The sequence below is a fragment of the Wolffia australiana genome, chromosome 1 (assembly GCF_029677425.1).
Source record: "Wolffia australiana isolate 7733 chromosome 1, ASM2967742v1".
NCBI lineage: Eukaryota > Viridiplantae > Streptophyta > Magnoliopsida > Alismatales > Araceae > Wolffia > Wolffia australiana.
This window is the reverse complement of record NC_135835.1, coordinates 26,085,235-26,113,012: the sequence shown is the minus strand read 5'-3', so window position 1 is coordinate 26,113,012 and position 27,778 is coordinate 26,085,235. Positions and strand designations below refer to the sequence as shown.

Genomic DNA, 27,778 nt, shown 5'->3' with positions numbered 1-27,778 from the left:
TTTTGTTTTCCAGTTCGTAAAAACTCATTAAATCTGCTGAAAATCCCATTTAACACCTGGAAATTTCCAGACCACAATAAAATTAAAATTTTAAAATTTTAAATTAATTATCAGTCATCTAATTTATGCCCTCGATTTTAAATTTTTTTCCAGTTCGTAAAACCTCATTAAATCTGCCGAAAATCCCATTAAACACCTGGAAATTCCCAGACCACAAAAAAATAAACCCCGAGAGTAAATCTAGTTTAATATAACCACAAAACTTTGAATTTTTCTGTTAGAGGAAAAAATCCACGTGTCGGGAGGGGATTGGCTGGACGATGCCACGTGGTGAGCCGTTGGGGGTAATGATAGATAAGGAGAACTCGAGCTCGAGCTCGACCTCGGAGGGGGAGAGCAGTCATGGCGACGTCGTCTTCGCTCACTCCTCTGCAGACTCCTTCGTTGTCGTCGGTTTTTAGGTCTAGATCTCTCTTCTCGGCTTCGAAATGCAGGCGTTTGCAGTGCAAGACGACGCGAAGGCTGGCTGTGGTGGCGACGGCGACGGTGGAGTCCAATGGCGCTGTCGCAGCGACGGAGAAGCCGGCTGGATCTGAAAGCTTCGGGCGGAAGTTCTTCCCCCTGGCTGCTGTTGTCGGTCAGGTTAGGGATCTGCCTTTTTTTTTGTTTGAAGCCTTTTTTTTCGATGTTTGAGGTGATTAATTTCGTGGAATTGAGTCTTTGGATGAGATTTTTGGTGTCGTTCTGTGTTTTTTTTATGTTTAGAAGGAATTTTGGAAGGGACAGCGTGTTTCTTTGTTCGCGCAATCACAGTGTCGCTTGTTTAGGTGTGATTTAAAATAATTTAGGCTTTGGACATGTTTTCACCAGAATTTTAGGTTTCGATGCAATAAAATGGATAAGAAATCTATTGATACGGTCAATCAGGTTAGAAATGTGTGTTTGTTCATGTTTGAAGCTGTTTTTCGCCTTTCGGGCTGGTGAATTGGGAGGTACCGAGTATTTGGATGAGATTTTTCGGTCTCATTTGATGTTTCTTTTTGGTCCGATGATATTTAGGGGAAAAAACAAGTTTCTTGGCTCGCGCAATCATAGTGTCGCATGTTTCTCAGTTTATTTGGTGTGGTCTCTAGATGTGATTTTCACCATCATTTTATGTCTCAATGCGATAGAATGAAATGTCGAAGTAAAAGAAAGATCTCTCGGTATGCTCAATCAGGTTAGGGATCTGCATTCTTTTCATTTTTGAAGCTTCTTTTCGCCGTTTGGGTTGGTAAATTGCGAGGAACCGAGTCGTAAGATGAGTTTTTCACTTTCATTTTATATTTCATTCTGTTCTGATAGAATTTTGGAAGGAAGAAAATGTTTCTTGGTTCGCGCAATCATACCGTCTCTTATGTTTTTGAAATAATTTGGTGTAGAATGGGAAGGAAGAGGGGGCCGTGTTTAGATGTGATTGTCACCATCATTTTATGTTTCTATGCAATATAATGAAAGTTTCAAATAAAACAAATATCTTGGCAGATTGGCTGCGCCTGAAATAGTGTCGCAAATGATTTTCGCTTTTTGAACGGATAAAGTGTCTCTTAAGACAAGGTCATGTTTAATTTGGGGTAAGAGGTAGGGGGGAAGATTGGGTTTATTTTAGCTGGATAAATGTTTTCCTCCTGCTCCAGAGTTGTTTTTCCCTGCTACGGACTGCATGGCGTTTTGGGTGATGAAATTTTGTTTTTCACATTTTATTTATTTTTCGTTATCAAATAATGAAATTTCATAAAAAGGAGAGATCAAGAGATACGCCCAATCCTAAATTCCTGATGGCTTACGTCTGATTTTGTTTCTGTAACAAAATCAGCTTTAATATAGACGCCATATGGTCTGGTTGGTAGAGAAAACTATCATGGCGGATCGACTTCTCATCTCTGGGCTTTTCTATAAACAATATTTGGAAGTGTCAATCATTTTATTTGAACCATAATATTTCTTGACTGCCCTCCCAAGGGGACGCTTACAACAACCAAATGATCAAAGTGCCCCTAATAGGCTAAAGATTAGAAGATAGCACTGGGGTTTATGTTATTTGACCAGGATCGATTTGTTTTACAGGATGCAATAAAGACTGCGTTATTGCTTGGAGCTATTGACCGAGAGATTGGTGGCATTGCCATCTCTGGCAAGCGGGGGACAGCAAAAACAGTAATGGCTCGTGGATTGCATGCTATGCTTCCACCTATTGAAGTGGTTTTAGGATCCACATCTAACGCAGACCCGTTAAAGCCTGAAGAGTAAGGTTATCTGAGACCCATTTTCTCATTTACATTCAAAGTTTCTACGTAAAATTACTCTGTTTTGAATGTCTTGTTCTAAAAATTCGTCTTCTAATGGTTCGATGACATCTGGGCCTAATTTACCACCCCAAACTAGAGTATGGTACTGCACATCTGACAGAAGTCTAATGGTTGGCTATCAAGACTCAAGAACGTGTAGTGATAGGTAGGGAAGAGGGAATAAACGAGGGAAGAAGAGAGGGAAGAGGACAATCAAGAATGTGAACCCCAAGATTCCAAAAAAATCTCAAGATCTCATCTTTCCTTACAAACTTATTACAACATTGGGTATTTATAAACCTATGACATCGAAAAAGTTAGGGAACGGTTTCCCCCACAAATGTTAAATGGCCCTTATGAGGTCTTTTTCAGCATTGAGTGATATGTCATTAGCAAAAATCATTCAGTTTCCCATTTCGAGAATGTGATAGGATTTTTTGTTGGGGATTGTATCAGAATGAAACTAATCCCTTCATTAGGAACACTGGAATTAAGTAATCTTCGAAAAAATTCTATGCTCTTCTGTAACTTTAGAGTTTAATGGTGAAGCAAGGAGAGACGCCAAGGCCTGAAGTCCTTTTTGACGTGTGACTGGAATCTCATCACAGGGGAAGGGAAGATTAACAAAATCATTACATGAGAGACCATCCTTCAACCCCTATCATAAACATGCTTGCTTGATGGTAGAAAATTAGGGGCCCAAGAACATTTGTATGTGCCGTTTAGCAGTTGATTCCACATTTAACCAGTAGTCTTTCAGAAGAGGGTAGGTCATTTTTCCCTTTTGTTTTTTTGTTGTGACGACTTTTCACCACTAATTTCATGATTTACTATATTAATCAATAATATCAGTTTTTTGGTGCCTCAATTAATTACATTTAACTATTCTGGAAAATGGACTAAATTAATTACCAAAGATCATTAACCCTTTTAGAGCTTTGAATTATAGGTCTTGACGGTAATATATTTAATTTGGTGAAACCATTGTTATAAAACGATCCATTTCAAAGGAAATGATGGTGCGACTCAAATAGATACCAATCAGAAGCATTGGTCCATTTCATTCCCCGATAGTTTTCTTTGTTACATAACTCATGTTTAAATATAATCACTTTCTTGTTGTGTGGATTTCTTTTTTTAGTGACTTAAACAGTCCTGGATTTTTTTTTTAAATTTTCTAAAGAGAAACTCATCAAATGTCGACAGGAGGATAATAGTTTCTCTTAACTCTCTTTTATTTAAGCCGTTTTGTTGTAAAATGCTGAGCGGCCGGTGACATGTGAAATTTATATGACCTCAGATAAGAAGTTTGCACGGTGCAAGTTTCCTATATTTTATCTAAGTGTCCTGGACAGAGGAAATTACTTTTTTAGATGCATTCTTTCAAAAAAAAAGTTGCTTGCCATAAGTTTATATATTTGCCTGTTGGAAAAGTAATGTCAGAGATACCGTCTGAATGTTGGGTTTGATGCATTCTCTAGATGGGAAGATGGGCTGGCTGATCGAGTAGAATATGATGCCGAAGGAAAAATCAAGACAGAGATAGTGAAGACGCCTTTTATTCAGGTGCAAATATCTATTAGACATCTCAGTCAATGTGTTGATTTCTCATTATTTCTGTTTGGAGTTTGTTCCAGATCCCCCTTGGTGTTACAGAAGATAGACTAATTGGGTCTGTTGATGTTGAAGAATCTGTGAAATCTGGGACCACAGTTTTCCAACCTGGACTTCTTGCTGAGGCGCACAGAGGCGTCTTATATGTCGACGAGATAAACCTTCTCGATGAAGGCATTAGCAATCTGCTTCTGAACGTTCTTACAGAGGGTGTTAATATCATTGAGAGGGAAGGAATAAGTTATCGTCATCCCTGCAAGCCTCTTCTGATTGCCACCTACAATCCTGAAGAAGGTTCAGTAAGGGAGCACTTACTGGATCGTATTGCAATTAATTTAAGGTACTTTACTCCTCCGCATTGTTATTTTTAGGAAATTTCACATGATGCTAGAATCTTCTAATTCATTCTAGACTAATGTTTGCGGATAATTAAAAATCGTCACTTCAGATCCCTTCATCTTGAGTGGTGCTGAAAAATTTGTCATTGACATCATCCTGGATGCAGACAAGAATGATGATGACAATGCAATCACAATTTGTCATCATTATTCGTCATCTGAGCAAGGTTAACAGAATGAGAGCGATGAGACTCGATGATGAGACAGAATCATCATCGTCTTCCTAATTGCAAACAAGAAACAATTTCGATTTTGTCAATGCCATCATCATCATGGCATGGATGAATAAGAGGGACTGTGACGACTTGGATTGTGGTCTCTAATCCCCATTGGTTATGGCAAACTTGTTCTAGACTATCCATTTAACTTTTTTACATGTCAATATAGTCAGATAGAAGATTGGGAATTAATAGGGATTTTATTGATGGAGAGGATTTTATTGCCTGCTATCCTGGCGATGCCTTCTCTAAAATTGATGAATCTGTCAAGGCAACACAAATCTATAGATCTAAATCATTGATTCATTTTTTCAGTGCAGATATTCCGATGGGATTTGATGATCGGGTTGCTGCTGTTGGCATTGCCACACAATTTCAAGAATCTAGCAACGAAGTTTTGAAAATGGTCGAGGAAGAGACAGAATTTGTAAAGACTCAGGTACTGTAGAACTCAAAATTTTTCATGTGGTATTGCGTTCTTTTACACATAAATCTAGTCGAGGCTTTCATCCTTGTCCGCTAACTTTAATCTTTATTCTGTATGATATAGGGGAGTATCAAAGCACTTTTTAATTGTTGATTTCGTTTTTTCAGATTATTCTTTCCAGAGAATATTTGAAAGAAGTCACAGTCACAAGAGAACAGCTAAAATACCTAGTAATTGAAGCCATGCGAGGCGGCTGCCAGGTTTGCAATGGAGTGTTGATTTTTTTTGTTTTTTCTCTCTGGAATTTGATTCCCAGTTTGTAGTTATTTAATGCGTAATATCTAGCCATCATGTTGTTCAGATCCTGTTGGAAAATAGTTTACAACTTGCACCTGCTGTAAAACCTTTTGTTTGTTCTTCTTGGTCATATAGATATGTCGCAGAATGGAACTAAGTCAGAGTCGCATGAGAGGGGATGTTCTAGATTCAAAACATCGCATCTGAATACCTCTTGTTTTATTGATGCGGTTTTGGGTTTCGATGATGATTAATGAGTACTAAACTGGAATGTCTCAGTTTTATGCAGTTTGATTTTTGATGGAAAATATCTGGAATTCATACATCATATGAATATACATGTATCCACTATTTTTGGCATTTAAATGGCTTCAAAACCTAGTTATCCGTGTTGATACTTTCCTGATTCATGCTCTCCTCTATCATTTACACTCTCTCTCTTCCAGTTAGGTCTTTCTCTCTCAGATGGTTGACGGCATCTGTCAATGTTAGCCATCAAGTTAGTAAACTTTTAGTTAAAAAATATCTACCCCATCAACATCAACATTGTCGGCAATGTCAACCAACCAAGTTGATAATGAAGATGAGGTTGACGAAGATTTCCTTAAGTATGGATGATTGATACCGGCAACAACCTTGACAGCCATTCACATTGACAACATCATCATCAAGCTTTCTACCAAATCAACGACACATAATTGTTGACCTTAATCTGAACTGGGGGAGTGGCTTTGTTGAGGACATTTTCAATTTTCTTGTAGTTTATTAAAATTCTATTATAATGGTCTTTAGAGGATATCATTAGTTTGTTCATATATTTTGAAATCTTTGGCAAACTTATGATAAAATAATTGTTGCTGAGACAGGGTCATCGCGCTGAGCTTTATGCGGCACGAGTTGCGAAATGTCTGGCTGCATTTGAGGGACGGGAAAAGCTGACTGCTGACGACCTCAAGAAGGCAGTTAAGTAAACTTCTGACACAAAATCATCATCAGTGGCTTAAGTTTATTCCATTTATCATAATAATTTTACAGCTTTAGCCAACTTACGATGGGAGAGAAGCTCTAATGCATTCTGTTGGCTCTTTAACCTTTGAGTGCGCTAAATTTAATCTGGAATATTTTCCACCATACAGCGTAGCTTGTAGTTTGTTGGGTCCTCAGTCGTTTTTCAATTCTTTGGCTGAGAAAAAAATATAAATAATATTTATTTTCCCTAAAATTATAATACGCGTCAAGCGTTTACCCTGATGGAGCCCCATGTGCAAGTGGTTTTAACCTTATTTCTGACTGCAGGTTGAGCTAGTCATCTTACCGCGTTCAGTAATCAATGAAAACCCACAAGACCAACAAAACCAACCACCTCCACCGCCGCCACCCCCTCCGCAGAGCCAGGATTCTCCAGAGGACGAGAACCAAGAACAAGAAGATAAGGAAGAGGTCCCCGAATTGCATGAAAAATATCTTTGTTATATTATCAGTCTTTTCAAAAATAAAAGATTGATCTATAATTTTGTTGGATGGTATAATAGGAAGATGAAGAAAACAACGAAGAGCAGGAAGAACAAGAACCGCAGATACCCGAGGAGTTCATATTTGATGCTGAAGGCGGTTTAATAGATGAGAAACTTCTGTTCTTTGCTCAACAAGCGCAGAGACGACGTGGCAAGGCTGGGAGAGCCAAAAATGTAATATTCTCAGAAGACAGGGGACGGTACATAAAGCCTATGCTTCCCAAGGTCTGACACTTCTGACTTTTCCACTTGAGCAATTAATATTTTCTATATTCTCTCTTAATCAACTTTTTTAGGGTTACTGCTTGTGGAAACCTTTTCAATAGGCGTTTGCTGAGGTTGCCCTCCTTGCTGATGTAGGGACCGGTGAAAAGGCTAGCAGTAGACGCCACTCTCAGGGCGGCAGCGCCATATCAGAAGCTCCGCCGGGAGAAGGACATTAACAAGACCAGGAAGGTTTTTGTTGAAAAAAATGACATGAGAGCAAAGAGAATGGCCAGGAAAGCTGGTGCACTGGTTAGTTTGCTGTACCTTTCGGAGAAATTTTATTTTTCCTTTTTGAGTAATTGTAGATTCTTGTTGGAAGGAACTACTGTTTGCAGATGCTGACGAAATTTGTCTGCACCTAGGGAAAAGGAAAAAAAAGCCTTATTCATTGTCATCTTGGCGGACGACAAATGACAATGACGATTTTGTTATTGTCTCTCATTCATATGAGTGAGGTTAACAGAGGGAGAGTGATGAACAGCGCTTAGGAGACACTTTTTGTCATCATCATCGTTGTCCTCCGGTATAAGATACAGATAATGAAATCAGGATCTTCATCGTCATCCTGGCGAGGATGAATGATGGGGACAATGATGATTTTTGTCATTATCATTGTTGTCCTCCGGTATAAGATACAGATAATGAAATCAGGGTCGTCATCGTCATCCTGGCGAGGATGAATGATGGGACAATGATGATTTGTCATGATCCTCTAGTCATCGTCAGGGTGACAGCGAACACTAGCAGCAACTGTACGCTCAATCTAGATCAGTTTGACCTCTAGGCTTCATTATTTTTGAAGTAAACAAATTTCAGTTATATGTTTCAGTTTTGTTGAACTAGCGTTTCTTGATAAGTGGTAAATTTTATGGGGTCATCTTTGCTCATTATTTCCTTTTTTAATCACCTTTCAAGAAGTTATTTTTGAGCAATTTGCATTTTACTGACCCAAGTTTCTAAATAGGTGATCTTTGTGGTTGATGCAAGTGGAAGCATGGCGCTAAACCGCATGCAGAACGCAAAAGGTGCAGCCCTCAAGTTACTTGCAGAAAGTTACACGAGCAGAGACCAGGTTGATATTAGCGAATTGTACTATTTATTGTTTTATTGCCATCGCTCAATTTGATATGTTGCTAGATTTGCACCCACCTGGATTGCATTTCTGTCTTTTGTCTTTCAAGATCAAAGATTCCTGGTTACTGGCTTTGTTGTTGGTGTGTTGGATTATTGCTTCTGATTACCTTTTCCATTATTTTTACTGATGCGATGATTATTCGGAAAAAAATCATTTCGACTGATATTTGCATTTTCTTACCAAAGTAAATTAGGATAATTTTAGACTGAACAAATCTTCCATAAATTTAAGAATTTTGAGTTCCTGGCTGAGAGGTGATTGTTATCATTGTCACGCGTGATTTTATTCACTGGATGGGCGATATGTTGTCTTTTTTATGCTTCCAATTTGATTTTGTACTTCAACTGTACGTCGTTTGTATTTCATGCAAAATAATTTTCTATCTTGAGCACAAAGAAATCAGACTTCTATTTATTTGACGTGATGTTAGGAGAGAAGACTCGCTGATTGTTAGGGAGTCTATTTCGAAAATGAATTGGTTTTGACCAACTCACTTCCTTAATTCGGATCATCTAACCAAGAACCACAGTACCGAAAACATACGATCTTTGCATCTCTGTACCCATGGTTGATTAGTTAGATGCCATTACGTGGTACTCAATGCACAATTTCCGGACGTCATCCGAGATTTCTTTTTCTTCCTCGTATATAGCAATATGTATACGCCGTGGAGAAAATATGTTTTTCGTTGAAACTTCAGCTACTTCATCACCTACGTGAATAATGACATCATATTATTATGTGACTACTTAATTTGAGAAACTAAATTTAAATAGTGGTCTTTCTGTGGACATTATAGCTCCTACCATTATCAGTATTATATTCCCTAATTAGCTCATTAAGGGTATTTTCCTTCATTAGCCCATTAGGGCTCCTATATCAACAATTGTAATCTGTCTTTTTGGGTTAATCAAGTTTTCCTTCTTGTTCACATGGTATCAGAGCTGAAATCCTATCCCTAACCCTAGAATTTTTTCGGCCTTGGTCGTGCGCTCGGCGGTTTCCGACAGTCATCCAACGCTCCGGCCGTCCTCCTCCTTTGCGCGGCCTTTCCCCGCGCGCGGATTCTTCCCCTCGCGCGGTCTCCTCCCGCGCGCGGATTCTTTTCCCTCGCGCAGTATTCTCCACGGGCAGAGCCCCTCCGTCGCGCGGTCTCCTCGGCGCACAGGTCTTCCCTCCGCGTGGCTTCTTCCTGCGCGCGGAGCCATTCCTGTGCACAGTCCTCTCTGTGCGCAGGCCTTCTGTTGTGCAGCGGTCTCCTTCGCGCGCGCCCGAATCTCTCCTTCGCGCGCGCCCGGATCTCTTCTTCGCACGGCCTTCTCTTTGTCTGCACTACAGACGTCTATGAAATCCTGAGACTGCAGACCTTCCAGAGGCTCAGACTTCTAATGTTACACCGGCATCCACTCCATCTAGTATGGGTCGGACGCCTCCTGCACAGGTGTCGTCTCTTGATCCAGGGAATTGGTCTACTTCGCCTGGACCTTTCTCTCTGCCCAAGATGCCTCTGGATGGGATGTTTTCTGGCTTCAACCTGCTTCAATGGTGCCAGTATGTTCAGATCACTCTTAAAGGTCGTCTAATGCGCCATTTGCTTGAAGATGGGCCACCCAGGACGGATCCCAAATATTACGACTGGCTGGATGTTGAAGGGGTAGTCCACCGATGGCTATTAGACAGCATTTCACCTAACATCAAGGGTGAATTCTTATCTCTTGAGTCGGCCCGAGCAGTGTGGGAAGCTGCTCTTGAAAGTCACTCCAAGAAGCATAATATTGCTACGTTGTATGAGCTAGTACATCGGGCCGCCAACCTGCGTCAAGGAGACAGATCTGTTATGGAGTATAGCACGGAGCTTATTTCCCTTTGGAATGAGATTGATCATTACATGCCACCAGATCCTCATTCCGTGGACCGAAAGTACACTCTCCAGCTTCGGGTTTTCCAGTTCCTTATGGGACTTAACCCGGAGTATGAATCTCTACGGGCTCAGCTTATTCACCGGGAGAAAGAGCTTACTTTCAAGGATGCGCTTCGTAGTGTCCGGATTGAAGAATCCCGTTTCCAGCAGACTCAGATTCCGGCTTCGGCACTTGTCGTACAGTCATCTGCCTCCACTCGTCTTCTGACGACGACTACACCGACTGGAGCTTCGCCTCGTGGTGCCTCTACTCGGACTGAGGAATCTCCTAAAGGGGGGGACCCTTTGCTCTTCTGCAATTATTGCAAGAAGCGAGGTCATTCGAAGGAGACCTGCTTTAAGCTTCAATGGAAACGAGCACAACAGAGCAATCTTGCTACTGTCGCACCTTCTGTCAGCCAAGTGCCTCTGCCGTATGGTCTTCTTCCAACCAATGCCTCACCTACCAGCTTTACTCCCGAGGAAATGGAACATCTTCGGCGTTTGCTTGACCCTCCAGTCGTGGGCTCGTGCTCCTTAGCCCACGCAGGTATGTCCACCAGTCTTCCTACACTTTCTTCAAATTATGGGAATTCCACTCCATCCTCCACTTGGCTTCTTGATTCGGGTGCCACTGCTCACATGACACCTAATCCGCGAGCTTTTGTGACTTATGAACCTGTTTCCGGCTCTTCCAAAGTAAAAACTGCATCTGGCGATCTCCTTACTGTCGCCGGAATCGGTCGTGTTGCCCTTTCCTCTTCTATGCACCTTCCTAAAGTTCTTCACGTGCCTCGTCTTACTCATCATCTTCTCTCTTTATCCCGTCTTGTTCGCGATCTAAACCAGGACCTTACTTTCACTCCTAATACCTGTTTTTATCGTGATAAGGTGTCGGGGAGGACGATTTCCATTGCTGAGGAGCATGAGGGCCTCTATCTTGTTTGACCTCCTTCGTCCTCTCTCGCTGTTGCTGCTGCTGCTGTTTCCCTTTCGGTGTCTCATGAGCGTTTGTGACTTCTCCATCGACGTCTCGGCCATGCATCTTTTGATACTCTCTATCGTTTATTTCCAAAACTCTTTCAAGGTCATTCTGTTGACCGCTTTGTTTGTGACGCTTGTCGAATTTCCAAACATCATCGTACGACGTATCCTATTTCTTCTTCTCATTCAACAACCCCCTTCTCTCTCATTCACACCGACGTGTGGGGACCAGCTCCTGTTCACAGCACTTCTGGCGCTCGATGGTTTTGCATTTTCATTGATGACGCTACTCGCTTCACGTGGGCTTACCTATCGAAACATAAATCAGATATCTCCCTTGTCATTCCCCAGTTTTATTCTCTCATTCAAACCCAATTCTCCACCTCCATTCGTCGCTTTCGCTCCGACAATGCCCGAGACTATGTCAACTCCACGTTAACCACTTTCTTCCACCAAAAAGGCATTATCCATGAAACCACTTGTCCATACACACCCCAGCAGAATGGTGTTGCAGAACGAAAATTCCGTCACATCTTTGATACAACTCGGAGCCTTTTATTTCACATGCATGTGCCCAAGTATTTTTGGGGTGAACCGTTCTTACTGCTATTCATCTCCTCAACCGCCTTCCGTCTCGGGTGCTTGATTATTCTACTCCCATTGACTGTCTCCAGCATTCTTTTCCAAACATTTCTCTACGAACCAATCTTCACCCTCGTGTTTTTGGGTGTGTTTGCTTTGTTCCTAACCACCATCTTGGTCGCGACAAGCTTGACCCTCGTGCTCTCCAATGTGTATTCGTCGGTTATTCTCCCACCCGAAAGGGTTATCGGTGTTACCATCCGCCATCTCGTCGATTTATCGTCACAAAGGATGCCACATTTGACGAATTCACTCCTTATTATCCTTCTTCTTCTCCAGTCTCATCCTCTTTACCTCCTCAATCGGATCCTCTTGAATTCCTTATTCTCCCTCCGTCACCCACATCTCCACCAGCATCTATTCCTTCCCCGTCTGTTCCTTCCGAAGAGTCTCCACCAGCCCTTCCCGTGGATATCTCATCCTCCGTTCTTCAGCCAACACCAGTCTCAGATCCTTATGTCTCTTCCCCGGATTCCCCACCTGCCCTTACCAAGGATCCATCTTCCGCTCCTTTGACTCATTCCGAGAATACTCCATCCGATTCATCTATTCCTCCCTCTGGTGCTCCCTTACCTATACGCCGTTGCCCCCCAGAAAAACATTATGGACTCACCCTCGCTCGTCGAAAACCACGTGTTCCTCCCACTCCTGCAGCCCCCTCATCCTCCTCAACCAATCCTCCAGAAAATTCTTCCTCAGCCCTGGTGTCTTGTCCTCGCCCATCACCATTATATCCATTAACAGCTTCTATCTCATCTCATCGCCTCTCCCCATCATTCCATGCTCTTCTCACCTCCCTTGACTCCATCTCTCTTCCCAAGACGGTGGACGTTGCCTTATCGCTTACTCATTGGCGTCGGGCTATGGAGGAGGAGCTTCACGCACTTGATCTGAATGATACATGGGATCTGGTTTATCTCCCACCGGGCAAGCACTTGGTTGGCAGTCGTTGGGTTTATGCTGTAAAGCAGAATTCTGATGGCTCTATTGAACGGCACAAGGTACGTGTTGTGGCGCAGGGTTTTACCCAGCAGTATGGCATTGATTACCAGGAAACGTTTGCTCCTGTGGCCAAGATGAACACCGTCAGGATCCTCTTGGCCTTGGCTGCAGACCGTGGCTGGACATTGCAGCAGTATGATGTCAAGAATGCCTTTCTTCATGGTGATTTGACTGAGGAGATCTATATGGCTCTACCTCCTGGGTATCTCTCCTTAGTTCCATCTACTCCGAGCTCGGTTGTGTGTCGCTTGAAGAAAGCATTGTATGGTCTGAAGCAATCTCCCCGTGCTTGGTTTGGCCGTTTTACGATGGCCATGAAGCACCGTGGCTATCGCCAGTGTAATGGAGATCACACCCTCTTCTACCGTCATTCCACGTCAGGGGGTGTTGCTATCCTTCTCGTCTACGTGGATGACATTATTATCACGGGTGATGATACAGAAACTATCGCCCAGCTGGCTGTTTATCTGTCTTCGGAGTTTGCTATTCGTCATCTTGGTCTGTTACGGTATTTCCTTGGTATTTGTTAGTGAGATAGTCAGCCTTATGGGCTAATGGGCCCTATTCTATAAGCCCATTAGCCCTCTTATCATTCTCTCTCCTAGGGTATATGTATATGTTAGTGAGATAGTCAGCCTTGTGGGCTAATGGGCCCTATTCTATAAGCCCATTAGCCCTCTTATCATTCTCTCTCTCCTAGGGTATATGTATACCCAGCCATGTACTCTATTGAGTTATGTCATTATCTTCTTCCTTCCTCTCTTGACATGGTATCAGAGCTCCAGAGCTCTTCCATCTAGGGTTTGACATCACCCTCTCGCTGTCTAGCGAATCCGGAGCGTGACCGACGGATCAGCCACAGCGCGAGCTGTAGCCAGCCCGCGGAGCTTCCGGAGAACCAGCGCCGCGGCCGCAGCCTGGCGGAACGCAGCCGCGGCGAGTGCCAGCCACAGCGCGCGCCAGCGCAGTCGCGCTGGCGCGGCCCGCGCGCATCCGCAGCCGCGCAGCCGCAGCGCAACCGCGCACAGCGCGGCAGCGCGCAGCGCAGCGCGCAGCGCCGCGCGCGCACAGCCGCGGCAGCGCGCAGCGCAGCCGCGCGGCGCGCGCAGCGCGCCAGCCGCGGCCGCACAGCGCGCAGCCGTGCACAGCCGCGGCAGCGCAGCCGCAGCGCGCAGCGGCAGCGCCAGCGAAGTCGCCGCGCAGCCGCGGCGGCCTCAGCAACCGCGAAGCAGCAGCAGAAGCCGCAGTAACCGCCCGAAGCAACGCGCGCCGCCCGAAGCAGCAGCAACGCGCGGAAGCCGCCGCGCGCCGCAACTTGCAGCCACAGCCGCCGCGGGCGCGCAACCTCAGTCACAACAGCCCGTCTCCGTAGAGACCACGGCTCTGATGTCGGAGGAACTTTACTCCACGGGCCAGGCGCGTCAACGGCCGTCCCAGATGATGGCTTCACCGATGCAGACTTTCAGAGAACCCTTGTCACACAAGGTTACTCATTCTCTGCCGGCGGTTCCCGACGGCAGCGTCTCCAGGGCCCGAATTTGTTACAGTGGCGTCACTTTGTCGAGACTACTCTCAAGGCTCGCCAACTGTTCAAGCATTGCACACAAGCCCCGCTTCCATCGACCCATCCACACTATGCGGCGTGGGAAGCCGAGGAACACTTCGTCCTTGGATGGCTCTACACAACCTCCCTGGCACCCTCGTTCCGTGAAAGGTTCCCTCGCTGCTCCACCGTGAAGGGTTTTTGGGACCAGGCCAACAAATTTTGCGGCCGCGAAGGGGACAACTGGCGTCTCTTTATGCTCGTTGCCAAAGCCAGCAACTTTTGCCAAGGCGCACTGTCCATCTCGGACTATGCGCTGGAACACAAGAAGCTGTGGGACGAGGTGGACTACTACTTGCCGACGGATGATCCGACGTGCAAGTCATTCCAGAACACTCTTCGCCAACGCCTCTTGGGGTTTCTTTATGGCCTAAACAAGGAATATGACGACACTCGGCGCCGTGCCCTCCATCGCAAGGAAGGCCTTCCTTCCATTGATAACTTGGTGAAGGAACTCCAGGAAGAGGAGAGTCATTTTCATGTCATTGGCACTCTCTCCTCGGAGACAGCTCGTGACTCGACTGCCCTCTTCGCCCGGCCTCCCTCGCCCGCTCCTGCTCCCCCGCGGAGGCGGCCTCCTCCAGGCTGATTTGCTCCTACTGCAGCAAGCCTGGACATCTTCGCAAGTGGTGCAAGAAGCGTCAGTACGACAACCGGAAAAAGAAGGAGGCTACCGAAGGGAAAGCTATGGTTACCTCCTCCTCTACCTCTTCTACCAGCCCGGCGACTATTGAGCAGCTCCAAGCCGACTTGGCCCGTCTCCGTGACCAAGTGGCTACTATGCAGACTCCGACTCAGTCGACGGCACATTATGGTGGATTTGGTGGGTTCTCTATCCCTCAGTCTGAACAGTGGTATTGTGGTACGGCTTCTTACTCGCCTCTCGTATCGGATACGAGCTGGGTTCTTGATTCGGGGGCAACCGAACACATGACCCCGTTCAATGACCGGTTTGTATCCTACGAAAGGCATAGTGGGAACCGTACAGTTATTACAGCCGGTGGTGGACGGTTGCGTGTTGCTGGAATTGGGGCAGTGTTTGTAGACGGCCTCGGAGTGGTCAGCAATGTTCTTCATGTCCCCGCCCTGCGAGCTATACTTATGTCTCCTCAGCGTTTGGTTGACAGTTTGTCCTGTTCTTTTCACCTCCAGCCTGACGGGATGTTTCTGTCTGACAAGGTGGGTCGGACTACACCGATTAGGCGGGAGAACGGGTTGCTGTTGTTGGACGATGGGGGACGCTCTCGGTGCTTCCTGCTTCACCGCCAACTCCGATCGGCGGATGTGCAGCGTATGGGACGTCTCCAGTTGGCTCACCAACGGTTGGGTCACCCGCCATTTTCAGTTTTACAGTGTCTCTTTCCTTCGATGTGTACTGGATTGGACCTTCAGACTATCGTGTGTGATGCCTGTCAACTGGCAAAGCACCGTCGTTCATCATTCTCTCCGTCCACCTCGCACTCCTCCACTCCATTATTTCGCATCCATAGTGATGTTTGGGGGACCCGCCCCACAGGCTAGCCTAAAGGGCCACCAATACTTTCAGATCTTTGTTGACGAGGCCACCCGCTACACATGGGTCTACTTGTTGACCGCCAAATCTGAGGTTGCTCCGACGGTCCGTCACTTCTGCACCATGGTTCATACTCAGTTTGGCCGAGGTATTCAGCGCTTCCGCTCCGATAACGCCCGGGACTTCGTCAACACCAAGCTGGCCACGTACTTTGCTGACCATGGGATTCTCCACGAGTCCTCTTGTGTGGCCACCCCGGAACAGAACGGTATGGCAGAACGTCGGATCGGGTATGTCACGTCGACCGCCCGTACCCTTCTGCTGAACTATTTTGTTCCGTGGGCGTATTGGGGTGAGGCGGTCTTAACGAGTACCCATCTCGTAAACCGTCTCCCCTCCCAGCCCCTCGGGTTTGTCAGCCCACTGGATCGTCTCTCCACGGCGTTCCCCCATCTCTCACTGCGGACTGGACTCCTCCCTCGCATCTTCGGGTGCCGGCGTCGTCCACGATCGGCTCCCACTCGCCTGGCTCGATGCTCGAGCTCTCCGGTGCGTCTTCGTCGAATGCGCTTCTCTCCAGAAAGGTTACCATTGCTACCACCCTCCGTCTCGGAGATTTTTCATCTCGGCAAACGTCACCTTTGCCGAGCATGAGTCTTACTTCGGTGATTCTACCTCGCCACGCCTTCCGCTGGCTGAGGCGTCTTCGACTCCTTCCTTTGAACCCTTTTCGTTTGTGGGACCCATTCCTCCACCGTCGCCGTCCCCAGCCACCTTCTCTCCCTTGCCTCCTACCGTCTCACCTCCCGGTGCACCGTATCCTCCCCCTAGTGCACCTCCTAACCCCGGGCAGTCCACCTCTCACCCGGGAGCTACCTCCTACTCTTGGTGCACGTATCCTTCTCCTAGTGCACCATCTTCCCGAGAGCCTCCCCTACCCCGGGAGCTATCTTCTTCTCCCTCCTTTGCTTCCGCTCCTCCGTCAGGCGATCGTCACCTCGTCTACTGATGATGATGCTCAGTTGGGATGGCCTATCGCCCTTCGGAAAAGGGTTCGTCAGTGCACTCGCACACCTCTCTACCCCTTATCTCACTATCTCTCTTTTGATCGGCTAAGCCCTTCCTACCGGTCCTTTCTCTCTCACATCGAGTCGCATCCCCTCCCTCATCGCCTATCCGATGCTCTTGCTTCTCCTCATTGGAAGCGACGGATGAGGAGATGCAGTCCTTGCTCAAGAACCACACTTGGGAAGTCGTCCACTTCCTCCTGGCAAGAGGCGGTGGATTGCAAGTGGATTCATGCCAAGCATCATGCTGATGGTACTCTCGGCGCCTCAAGTCTCGACTTGTGGCTCGGGGTTTACTCAGTCGTATGGTGTGGACTACTTGAGACCTTCTCTCCTGTGGCGAAGATGAAACAGTCCGTCTCCTCTTGGCGCTTACGGCTCATTCCGACTGGCGTCGACAGTTCGATGTGAAGAATGCTTTTCTCCACGGTGACTTGACGGAGGAGGTGTACATGCAGCCACCTCCCGGGTATACCCTTGGCCCTCCGGGCACCGTTTGCCGGCTACGGAAGTCTCTCTATGGACTGAAATAGTCGCCGCGGATGTGGTTCGGTCGGTTCTCTTCGGTCATGAAGACCGAGGGCTACACTCAGAGCAATGGGGATGCCTCCCTATTCTTCCGTCACAGTTCCGCGGGTGTCTCCATCTTGGCCGTGTACGTCGACGACATCCTCATCACGGGGTCCGATTCTGCATAGGCCGGCTGCCTCAGCTCTGCGTTGGCCAAGGAGTTCGAAATCAAGGCCCTCGGGCCTCTTCGCTACTTCCTCGGCCTTGAGGTGGCCTATTCCCCCCGGGGGATCTTTGTGTCACAGCAGAAGTATGCCGTTGACCTACTGGCCTTGACCGGAATGACTGAGTGTGCACCGGTTACTACTCCCATCGACCCTAACGTCAACTTGGGTAAGGGGGAGGACTCAGCACCGATGAACGCATATCAGTACCAGCAGGTGGTGGGGAAACTCCTGTACTTGACCCACACCCGCCCCGACATCAGTTTCGCCGTCAACCTCCTCAGTCAGTTCATGCACTCTCCGCGGGAGATCCATTGTCAGGCGGCCAACCGGGTACTTGCGTACCTAAAGGGCTGCCCGGGGAAGGGCTTGTTCTTTCCTCGGAGTATGGAGCGGACCGTGAAGGTGTACACGGATGCGGACTTTGCCGGCTCAGTTGTGGACTGTCGTTCCACCACGGGGTACTGCACTTTTGTCTTCGGCAGTCTTGTCAGTTGGAAGAGCAGCAAGCAGGACAAAGTGTCCCGCTCCAGTGCTGAAGCCGAATACCGGGCACTTGCCGATGGGGCCTCTGAAGGCCAGTGGATATACAGAATTCTCCATGACCTTCGTGTGGAGTATTCCGGCCCAATCCACTTCTACTGCGACAACAAGTCGGCAATCGCCTTGGCAAAGAACCCTGGCCAACAGGGACGGATCAAGCATATGGAACTCCACCGCTACTTCTTCAAGGAGCGCGTGGACGAGGGCATCTTTGACTTGAAATTTGTTCCATCCGCTGATCAAGCTGCTGATGTCCTTACCAAAGGACTATCTCGACCTCTCCTGCAACGTGCAGTGTCCAATCTCGGCATGGATGACATCCATACTTTGCTTGCGGGGGGGTGTTAGTGAGATAGTCAGCCTTATGGGTTAATGGGCCCTATTCTATAAGCCCATTAGCCCTCTTATCATTCTCTCTCTCCTAGGGTATATGTATACCCAGCCATGTACTCTATTGAGTGATGTTATTATCTTCTTCCTTCCTCTTGAAGTGGCTTACTCGTCCAGTGGGATTTTTATCTGTCAACGTAAGTATACGATGGATCTTCTTTCTGAGCTTGGCAAGGAGGACTCCAAGCCCATTTCGACTCCAATTGATGCAAATCATCGACTTGGCGCTGATGAGAATGAAGATCTTGCTGAGCCCAAACAGTATCGAAGACTTGTGGGTAAACTGATTTATCTCACCCACACTCGTCCTGACATCGCATATTCGGTGGGTGTTCTTAGTCAGTTTATGCAAAATCCTCGAATGAGCCATCTTCATGCGGCCCACCGGCTTCTTCGGTTTCTGAAGGGCACAATTGGCCGTGGGCTTCTGTTTCGTCGTCAAAGTGGCCTTCGACTCGAGGTATATACTGATGCGGATTATGCAGGGTCCGTGGCTGATCGCCGGTCTACCTCTGGGTACTGCACCTTCTTGGGAGGTAATCTTATCACTTGGAGGAGTAAGAAGCAAAAGGTGGTATCCTGATCAAGTGCTGAAGCCGAGTTCCGTGCACTTGCACATGGCCTATGTGAAGCACTTTGGATCACCAAGATTCTTAGTGAGCTACGGTGTCCGGTTCCTTCTCCTGTTCAACTGTTCTGTGACAACAAATCGGCTATTACCATTGCTCATGATCGCGTCCAGCATGATCGCACGAAGCACATCGAGATCGACCGACACTTTATTAAAGAGAAGCTGGAGTCGGGAAAATTCTGCTTGCCATATGTACCGTCAGCAGATCAGATTGCCGACATCTTCACCAATGGGCTTCATGCCCCTAGGTTTGAGGAGCTGTGTCAAGCTGGGTGTGGAAAACATCCCCCTCCAGCTTGAGGGGGAGTGTGGACATTATAGCTCCTACCATTATCAGTATTATATTCCCTAATTAGCTCGTTAAGGGCATTTTCCTTCATTAGCCCATTAGGGCTCCTATATCAACAATTGTAATCTGTCTTTTTGGGTTAATCAAGTTTTCCTTCTTGTTCACACTTTCAGTTATTATCAACAGAGTAACCACTCAATTCATTATTTTAGTAATCCTCTGATCCTTTTTTTTTTTGAAAGAAGCAATCCTCTGATCTGAGTCTAATGTGTCATTATGTTTACTCCACTTTTGCTGAAGTCATAATTTAAGTTGTTTTCTGTGATTTATTCAGGGAATGTGCGCTTACCTGTAATGTTGGAACTCCTATTTTTATGATCATAAACCATTAATGTCTGAAGTTTCTCTTGTCTTAATGGTGAATTAGGTTCCATCTTCTTTCCGACATGATAAGTTTTGATAGATTTATGTCACGGCGGTAATTTGTTTTCTTGGCAAACCATAATGATACTGTTCCCTGTTAATGGCTTAAGGATGAGGATTAATCATTAATGAGAAAATCTATGCTGCTGATAAATGGCTATGGGTGCATGAATTTATTATGATTCAAAGATATCGTTCCATTTTCTATACAGGTATGAATTTATTATGATCTCCCCTATCCTTATTTCAAAATTTTTTTTTTTTTTCTATACAGGTAGCCATCATCCCATTCCGAGGTGATGCAGCGGAAGTACTTCTTCCCCCTTCAAGATCAATTGCGATGGCTCGTAATCGGCTTGAAAAGCTACCATGTGGTGGTGGATCTCCCTTAGCCCATGGGCTTAGCATGGTATTATTATGTTCTCCTTGCGATAGCTCTTTTTCTAATTAATTTTTATCCTTTTCTTTTTCAAAAACCATGAACTCTGCACAAATCATCCTATTTTTCCAAGGCGATGTCTTTCTGCTTAAGTCACTCTGAGATCTTTTCCTTGAAATTAATGAGCAATTTTATCCTTGTCAGGAGATGAATAATGTTCCCTCGTTTTTCCCAAAAAATTATATCCGTGTGAGATCTTCCCTAGTCAAAAATAATTTCATGGTTTTTGGGACCTTTTTAGGATTTACTCTCTCACTTAACTCGTGTTCCTGATCCCTTCAAGATTTTTATTTTCTCTTTAATGATTTCGTGTTGCTTCCTGCGTTGAATAATGTGGGATCATAACTAGGCTGTACGAGTTGGGCTGAATGCCGAGAAGAGTGGTGACGTGGGCCGGATCATGATAGTTGCAATTACAGATGGAAGAGCCAACATTTCATTGAAGAAATCCAACGATCCTGAAGCCGAAGTACCCGATACACCTAGACCCTCCGCTCAAGAGCTAAAGGTAATTTCATAACTCATCCTCATTCTCCCACTTTCCTCTAGGTTTAAAGAAATTATCGCTTTGAATTTCAAAATGTAGAATTTTCCTCTTTCTTGTAATTATTCCTCTCCCTTTGTCGCAATGGATGGTACCATCGACTACGGTCTGAAAGAAAACAGAAAAGCGTTTTTCAAACCAATTTGTTTTATTTTCTTTACTATCTAATTCCCAAAAATGGATGCAATGACAAAAATTATTATTTTTAATTAAAAAAAACTATGTAATTCCCAAAAATATTCTATGAGGATTAGAAACTTCTTCAAAAAGAGTTTGAGTCTATAATTCTCTCTCTCTCTGTCACTTCCACATCCTAACTCCTTGTAGAGTTCTATAACCAGTTTTCTAGATTTCTGATCACGCTTTCTGGTAACAAGCAGTTTTTCAAACCAGAAGAGATTTTGAATTTCCTTTTTATCTCATTTCTAAAGTTCTTCTGTAAGGGTTGGAAACTTCTAGTGTCATTGCGTCTTTAAATAGAATTTGAATTTGAGTTTGAGTCTTTGTCGTTCATTTCTCTCATGAAAATATACTCGAAATATCCACTTATTTTTGAAGCCTACTTCCCACGAGCTTCGAGGAAATTATCCTGAAAAAATCTGTTAGATCATCACGGCCCAGTTAGGGCTAATTTTACTAACTTATGGGCCTGAGGCCATGTACGTGTAATAGACTAATCCTAGGGATCTAATGAAAAAAATAACCTAAAATGGATTTAAATAAAGGCCCAATAAGGGCCCATTAACGGCCCACTAAGGACCCATTAAGGGCCCAATAGTGAGGGGCCCATTTAGGGAATATATTAGGTCCATTAAGGACCTAATATATGCTGGGCCTGATTTATATCAGGCCCAGCCTCCAACAGCTATAAATATAGCTGTTGGAAGTTCTTTTTTGAAAAAGGAATCTTTTCTGCAGCTTTTTCCAACGGTCAGTTTTTGACCGTTGGACAAAAGCTTTAATCTCTCTCTCTCTCTCTCTGTGAAAAATTTGTATAAAAGGGGCATCTGTTCAGTAATAAAGTCAGTTCATTTTGCCCCAATTTTTCTGTCTCTTCTCCACATTCTCAGAAATTCTCTCTGCAGTCCACTATCTCATCCTTTTCTTTCAATTTATTACATCATCCATTTTTTGCTAAGGGCTTGCCAATATTGTGCATTTTTTGATGTCAAACCAATAATAATGATGTCTGATGCATCATTATTTTAGAAATACTAATGATGCATGATGGACATTTGTAGCTTATTAGAGTTATTTAAATTCGTATTCTGATTTTCCCTACTTTTTGCTGCCGCCTCCCTCGATCATTGATGACATTGTCCTGAAAAGTACATGTCTCTGTAAAGACTTTGTAACTTTGAACTTTTTCGATATGCATCCGGAATGTCTCTAGATTTTCTGATATTTTATCAATAGTTGAAGTGTTGCGAATCGAACTTTCAGTTCATCAATCTTATTCGAATTTCTCTAGATTTTGGAGTTTTTCAATATGCATCTGGAATTTCTTTAGATTTTCTGATATTGAATCAATAATTTCCTGCTAATATTTTGCACCCTCTTCCACAACAAACTTTGGAGTTTTTCATTGCATAATCGAGATTTCTACTGGATTTTCTTGTGTGATTCATATATGATTTGCTACGATTTAAATTTGTGCTTGATTTCCATTATTTCAAACCTTTTTCGCAGAAATTTATTGCTCCAATTTCCCACGAGCTTTGCTTCATTTATCCTGAAAACTTACCCTTTCGTTAGAATGTGCTTGAAAATTTGAACCTAAAAATAAATCGAGAATTTCACATTTAAACGTTTTCATAAAATGTGGTCAGCTATCATACAAATCTGCAATCAGAATTTCTATAAGTTTTTGCTCCAAAACAATACCTTAAGTTATTGTTAAATTCTCCTGAAAATCTGTTTTTATTTGAAATCTAATTTTGGGTCCTTTTTTTTTCGAAGGATGAAATTCTTGACGTGGCAGCAAAAATATACAAGGCTGGAATGTCCCTCCTAGTCATTGACACTGAAAACAAATTTGTGTCGACCGGGTTCGCGAAAGAGATTGCCAGAGTAGCCCAAGGCAAGAAATTCTTTATTTCCTATAATAATCCTAATTTTCCATATTTAGAAATAATCTCTATTGATTCTGCTTAACCACTGTAAATATAGTTCTGGATCGTCCAGGACGTGGACGATGGACGGGATGGGACGAATTTTGTCCCGTCCGACGTCCAGATTAAGTTCAGGGACGAAGGACGGGATGGTTTTTCGTCCAACGATAAAAAAAATTGTCCCATCCAATCATACCGGGACGGTTTTTCGTCCCGTCCAGTCCTCCCGGAACGAATTTTCGTCCCGAAACTCGTCCCGGATGAAAAAAACCCATTTTATATTTTAATACGTTAATATAGATTTTTATAAGTTTTTTTAGGGAAATATGGAGGAGAGAGAATGCAAATGGACATATGTACAATTAATTCTGAGCGCGTCAGTTTGCATGCATGAAAAAATACAGGGACCTTGATGCAAATTGTCATAACGAGGCAACGTGACGAGATCTCAACCGTTGGATGTGAATCGGGGGGTTTTTCGTCCACGTCTGTCCGTCCATCGTCTGAGACGTCCGGACGAACGGTTTTTTCGTCCTACGGGACGAAAACCGTCCCGTCCGGTGGTCCCCGGGACGAATTTTCGTCCCAGAATTCGTCCGTAACCTCAGACGGGACGATTTTTTCGTCCAGGGACGAAAAAATCGTCCCGTCTGCCTCCCTGAACCATTCATTTTTTCTTCTGCTTCATTTTTACAGATTAAAATTCATTTTTAGTATTAAACCAAGGACAAGTATAAAAGTTTCTGTTTTTTTTTTCTGACAGGGAAATATTACTATCTCCCGAATGCCTCTGACGCCGTCATATCTGCGGCCACCAAAGACGCATTATCGTCCTTGAAGAATTCCTAATCGCCTGCTGCAACGCTCGCGAGAGAAGTTTCAATCTTAGGAAGTTTAGAGAGATGACGGCGGTCAATGGTACAAACTGGAACTCTTTAAACTTTGTATATGATTGGCATTTTGCTGGTTCTCTATCTAACGTTATTACTATCAGTTTTGGAAAATAAATTCATAATCACCAGTTTTGAAACTAATGATTGTACAATTTCTCATATTTATCTCATTGCTGATGAATTATCTTTTCGAAAGAAATTTCTATTTTAGGAATGTCAGTGCGAAGTTGGGTCGGCGGCCAATGGTGCTAACTGGTGTTTATTAATATGTGGTTTATGACTGGCATTTTGCTTGGTTTCTAGAATTCTTATCATTATTTTTGGAGAAATGTTTCATAAATTTTTTGATGTTTATCACATTGTTGATGAATGATCATTATCATGGGTAGGGACAGAAAAATTCCAATTTTAATAGTCTTTTGATTATTATGTAATTCAATTATGCTTTTCTGTATTCTTTTCTTGCAATGCTTGAGAGAGAAAATTATAATTTTAATTGTACAAACTGTTGTACCTTTCATTCAGTTAGGATACATCGGTTTGTTCATGAAAGTTCTCAATGAAATGAACATGAATACGAACATAAATTTTGCTTTTCCTCTGCACAAACAGTGTTTGTTCGGCATTGAAAATTGAATTTCCCATACCTACATCAGAATATCTGGAACATTAGAGGCTGGACAAAAGACTAATTAAAAAAAAAAGAACTTTGGGGTAAACCTAATATAATTTTTGGGCATTTAATATATCCAAACATAAGAATTTGTATCTAAAATGTGAAATTTTTTGAAAACTGTAATCAAGTTGAACAATTAAGTAAGTATTAAAGCAATGCTGTTAAATTTGAAGCTAAAAGATATTTAAAGTAAAATAATGTGTAGAGAAACTAAGTTTTATCCAAGTTTCAAGTACTATACAAATATTTTCTACTACAAAACACGATTATAAAAACATACTATTTATTATGTCAAAATGCTAGATTAAGTGCTTTTCAAGAGGATTAAAAGAATTTTGGTGTATTTTTATTAGATTATAGTGTATAAATTTCAAGTTATGTGTTATTAATCTTATATTATTGTGTAAAAAATCTAAAACCATTTACATATTAAAACATCTATTTTATTCGCCTGTTCTTCTAAATAACTATAAATATAATATATAAATATATTAGATAAAAACCCTGTCAAGATGCATCTTATATGAAGAAAGTAATGAACTGAAAAATGGTGGCATATAACAAGCCACATATTCCAAACCAGCCATGGAAAAATATTCTACATTAGTGATCTCCCTAATACAGTTTCTCATTGGTAGATGCCTCATTATTATGAATTCACTCATTTGAAAAACCCGATCATTATAAATGCAATATTTTTATTATATTCTTTAATTTGAATACCCATTGATTTTCTCTATCATGACTAATTTTTTAACATATGAAAAAAAGCTTTCAAAATACAGCCCCAAGAGCATGCCTTTTCTCTTCCCAACCTGTCATTTTTCTCTCCAGATAATATTTCTGTAAACCTTGTCTCTGATGAATTTGAGATTATTCTCCTGTTAGGCATAATATTTGAGAAATATTATAAAAAATCTGAAACCTCCAGATAGGCACATGCTTACAATATGACAACCAACTTCAAGTTGAAAAATCACTTTGTGCTCCATTGTGTAGGCCCATCAATTTTCCCTCTTTGTGCTTTAGAATCAAGGTAAATTGTTGTATTATTTTTAATGTTTACTACTCGTTTGGCTGGGTGAAAAAATTAACGAATGCACCTCACTTTTATAGGTTTGGAGATCTTAACTTTTTTTCTATTTTTCACAGATATGATACATTACAGGAAACAAATTATAACTATGCACAAGTTATAATCACAACCATCATGCCAGTATACCGACCTCTGGTTTCTTGGGATTTTCTAAATTATCAGTTCTAATGCCAACAGATTATGAATTTCAAATCAGCAATAATTAGTTCTTAGATTCTAAAATCCATTTTGAAAATATCTTTAAATTCCCTATTTTTAAACAATGTAGTTCAATAATCTAAATCATTTGAAATAAAATTCTTGAAAATAAAAATCAAATCCAACACTTCTGTATTTGCAAGTAAGCATGATAATTTTTGAGTTCATGCTATAAAGTGATGAGAAATTTAACGTTCATGAGTAATGTGTGATATTTGTCAATGAATTAGTCTTCAACGTTAAATAATCCCTCTAAATGTTTTTTTGAAAAATATATACTAAATTTAGTTTTTCCTTTTAAAATTAGATGTTTCATCAATAAGATTCAATTTGTGTCATTAGTGAAATTTGTGAGTTAATATGAGTTTGCTAAATTTGCAACATGGCCATTGATGTTTATGAAAGTAATGTCATTTTTTTTCATAAGTGATCATTTTTTTAGCCAAAATCATGTGAGAAAGGTATATCTTTGTTGATGCAGGTATTGCCAGATCGAGTGGGTATGGGATGAGGGGCGACATTGATTCATAACGGATAATTTTTTTGATCTGATCATTTTCATGAAAAATATCATAATTACCAGATCATTTTAATTTGATGTCACAATTCATATGATAAGGTTTCTCTCTCTCTCTCTCTCTCTCCCTCTTTAGAAAAATCATTTATCTCTCTCTAATAATGTATAGTATCTTTCTTCCAACTCCAAACCACACTACTGATTCTCTATTCTTCAGCGCACTCTTGCTCATGATTCAGAATCTAAATATCTAGCTGCCGATTGAAAATTTCTTACTGTTTGCTGAAAGATCCGTTCTGCTAATCCATCAAGAAACGATATCTCAAAGGGGATTTTCAAAATTGGTGCTCTCCAAGATCTTCAAAAAAACTCTCTCTCCCTCAACATCTCATTCAAGGTAAATCATGCACACTCTCTCATCTTCTCTTTGACCGAAGCTACCTCTATTCAACGATTGAAAAAAGTTGTTCTCTCCAACAGTGGTTTGTGCGATTCATCAGTCCAGGTTGCTTTATGTTACAACCTGTTCTTGAAATAGGTTGATTGAAAGTTTTTTTAAGAAGTGTTTTAATCTTGAATTCATTTTGTTTTTTTTTCGATTGGATGAATTTCTGTGTTTTGTTTTAATATTTTGATTCCTCATTCTGATATCAAACCCATAATTCTCCCGTTTGAATCCTGATTCTCCATTTTTTGATTTTGAAAACAAGTACGCATTAAACTTCTGATTTTCAGATAACTGATTTTAAAATCAAATGTTTGATCAGATCTTTTAGAGTTAATCTCTATTTATCATTTGCAATTTCTATTAATCAATTTTAACTTCCATTATCTGATTTTCAGATTTTGATTTTATAATTCTCAAGTTGGTTAATAAGGTTTTAAAAAAACAAAAGTATAAAGATTCCAATTACTAACATAATATTTTTTTCTTGAATACTGATTTTGATTGCACTGTTTCCCGAGTTAAATTTGATCGATCTTCTGCTTATTCTGAAATCAAAAGTTTCCAAATATAAATCTCCTTAAGGTGATTGATAATAGGATTGAATTGGACCAAAGTGGAAGTTACTGTGATAAAGATATAAGTCAAATAAGTGAAATATCTTGTTGTGGGATAGATTGTGAGAAATATTATTACATAAGAATATTTTCTTTTTAGAACTAACATTTTAGGTTTTATTGAAAAAAACACTTGGAAATAAGTTCATGGATAAGCCAGTAAGCCAAAGTCAGCTCATTGGTTGAACAGGGAAAATTGGTTTGATATTAAGTACTTTATATTCCATTTATTACAATTTGAAGTTTATCTTCTATTCTGATTATTATCAAGTTTTTGTGACATCTTAAAAAAAATTAGGAATATGTAAGAAACATACACCTTTC

The 27,778-nt window shown here is 42.7% G+C and overlaps 1 protein-coding gene across 1 annotated transcript; it reads left to right on the top strand.

The window, feature by feature from the left end:
• Positions 1-368: 368 nt before the first annotated feature.
• Positions 369-24,046, top strand: ALB1 (ALBINA 1). Its single transcript, XM_078586914.1, has 15 exons — positions 369-642; positions 2,107-2,285; positions 3,809-3,893; positions 3,965-4,281; positions 4,873-4,996; positions 5,152-5,244; positions 6,148-6,243; positions 6,578-6,721; positions 6,814-7,020; positions 7,156-7,311; positions 8,027-8,134; positions 20,193-20,327; positions 20,707-20,865; positions 22,861-22,981; positions 23,776-24,046. The coding sequence occupies exons 1-15, from the start codon at positions 403-405 to the stop codon at positions 23,859-23,861; spliced, it is 2,250 nt and encodes a 749-aa protein (XP_078443040.1). The 5' UTR covers positions 369-402; the 3' UTR covers positions 23,862-24,046.
• Positions 24,047-27,778: the final 3,732 nt, after the last annotated feature.

Excerpts from the sequence above, each read along its gene's own strand:
- ALB1 (XM_078586914.1), top strand. The coding sequence starts at position 403 with ATGGCGACGTCGTCTTCGCTCACTCCTCTGCAGACTCCTTCGTTGTCG. Across the intron at positions 3,894-3,964 it reads TGAAGACGCCTTTTATTCAG|ATCCCCCTTGGTGTTACAGA; the intron begins GTGCAAATATCT and ends AGTTTGTTCCAG. Across the intron at positions 6,722-6,813 it reads AACAAGAAGATAAGGAAGAG|GAAGATGAAGAAAACAACGA; the intron begins GTCCCCGAATTG and ends ATGGTATAATAG.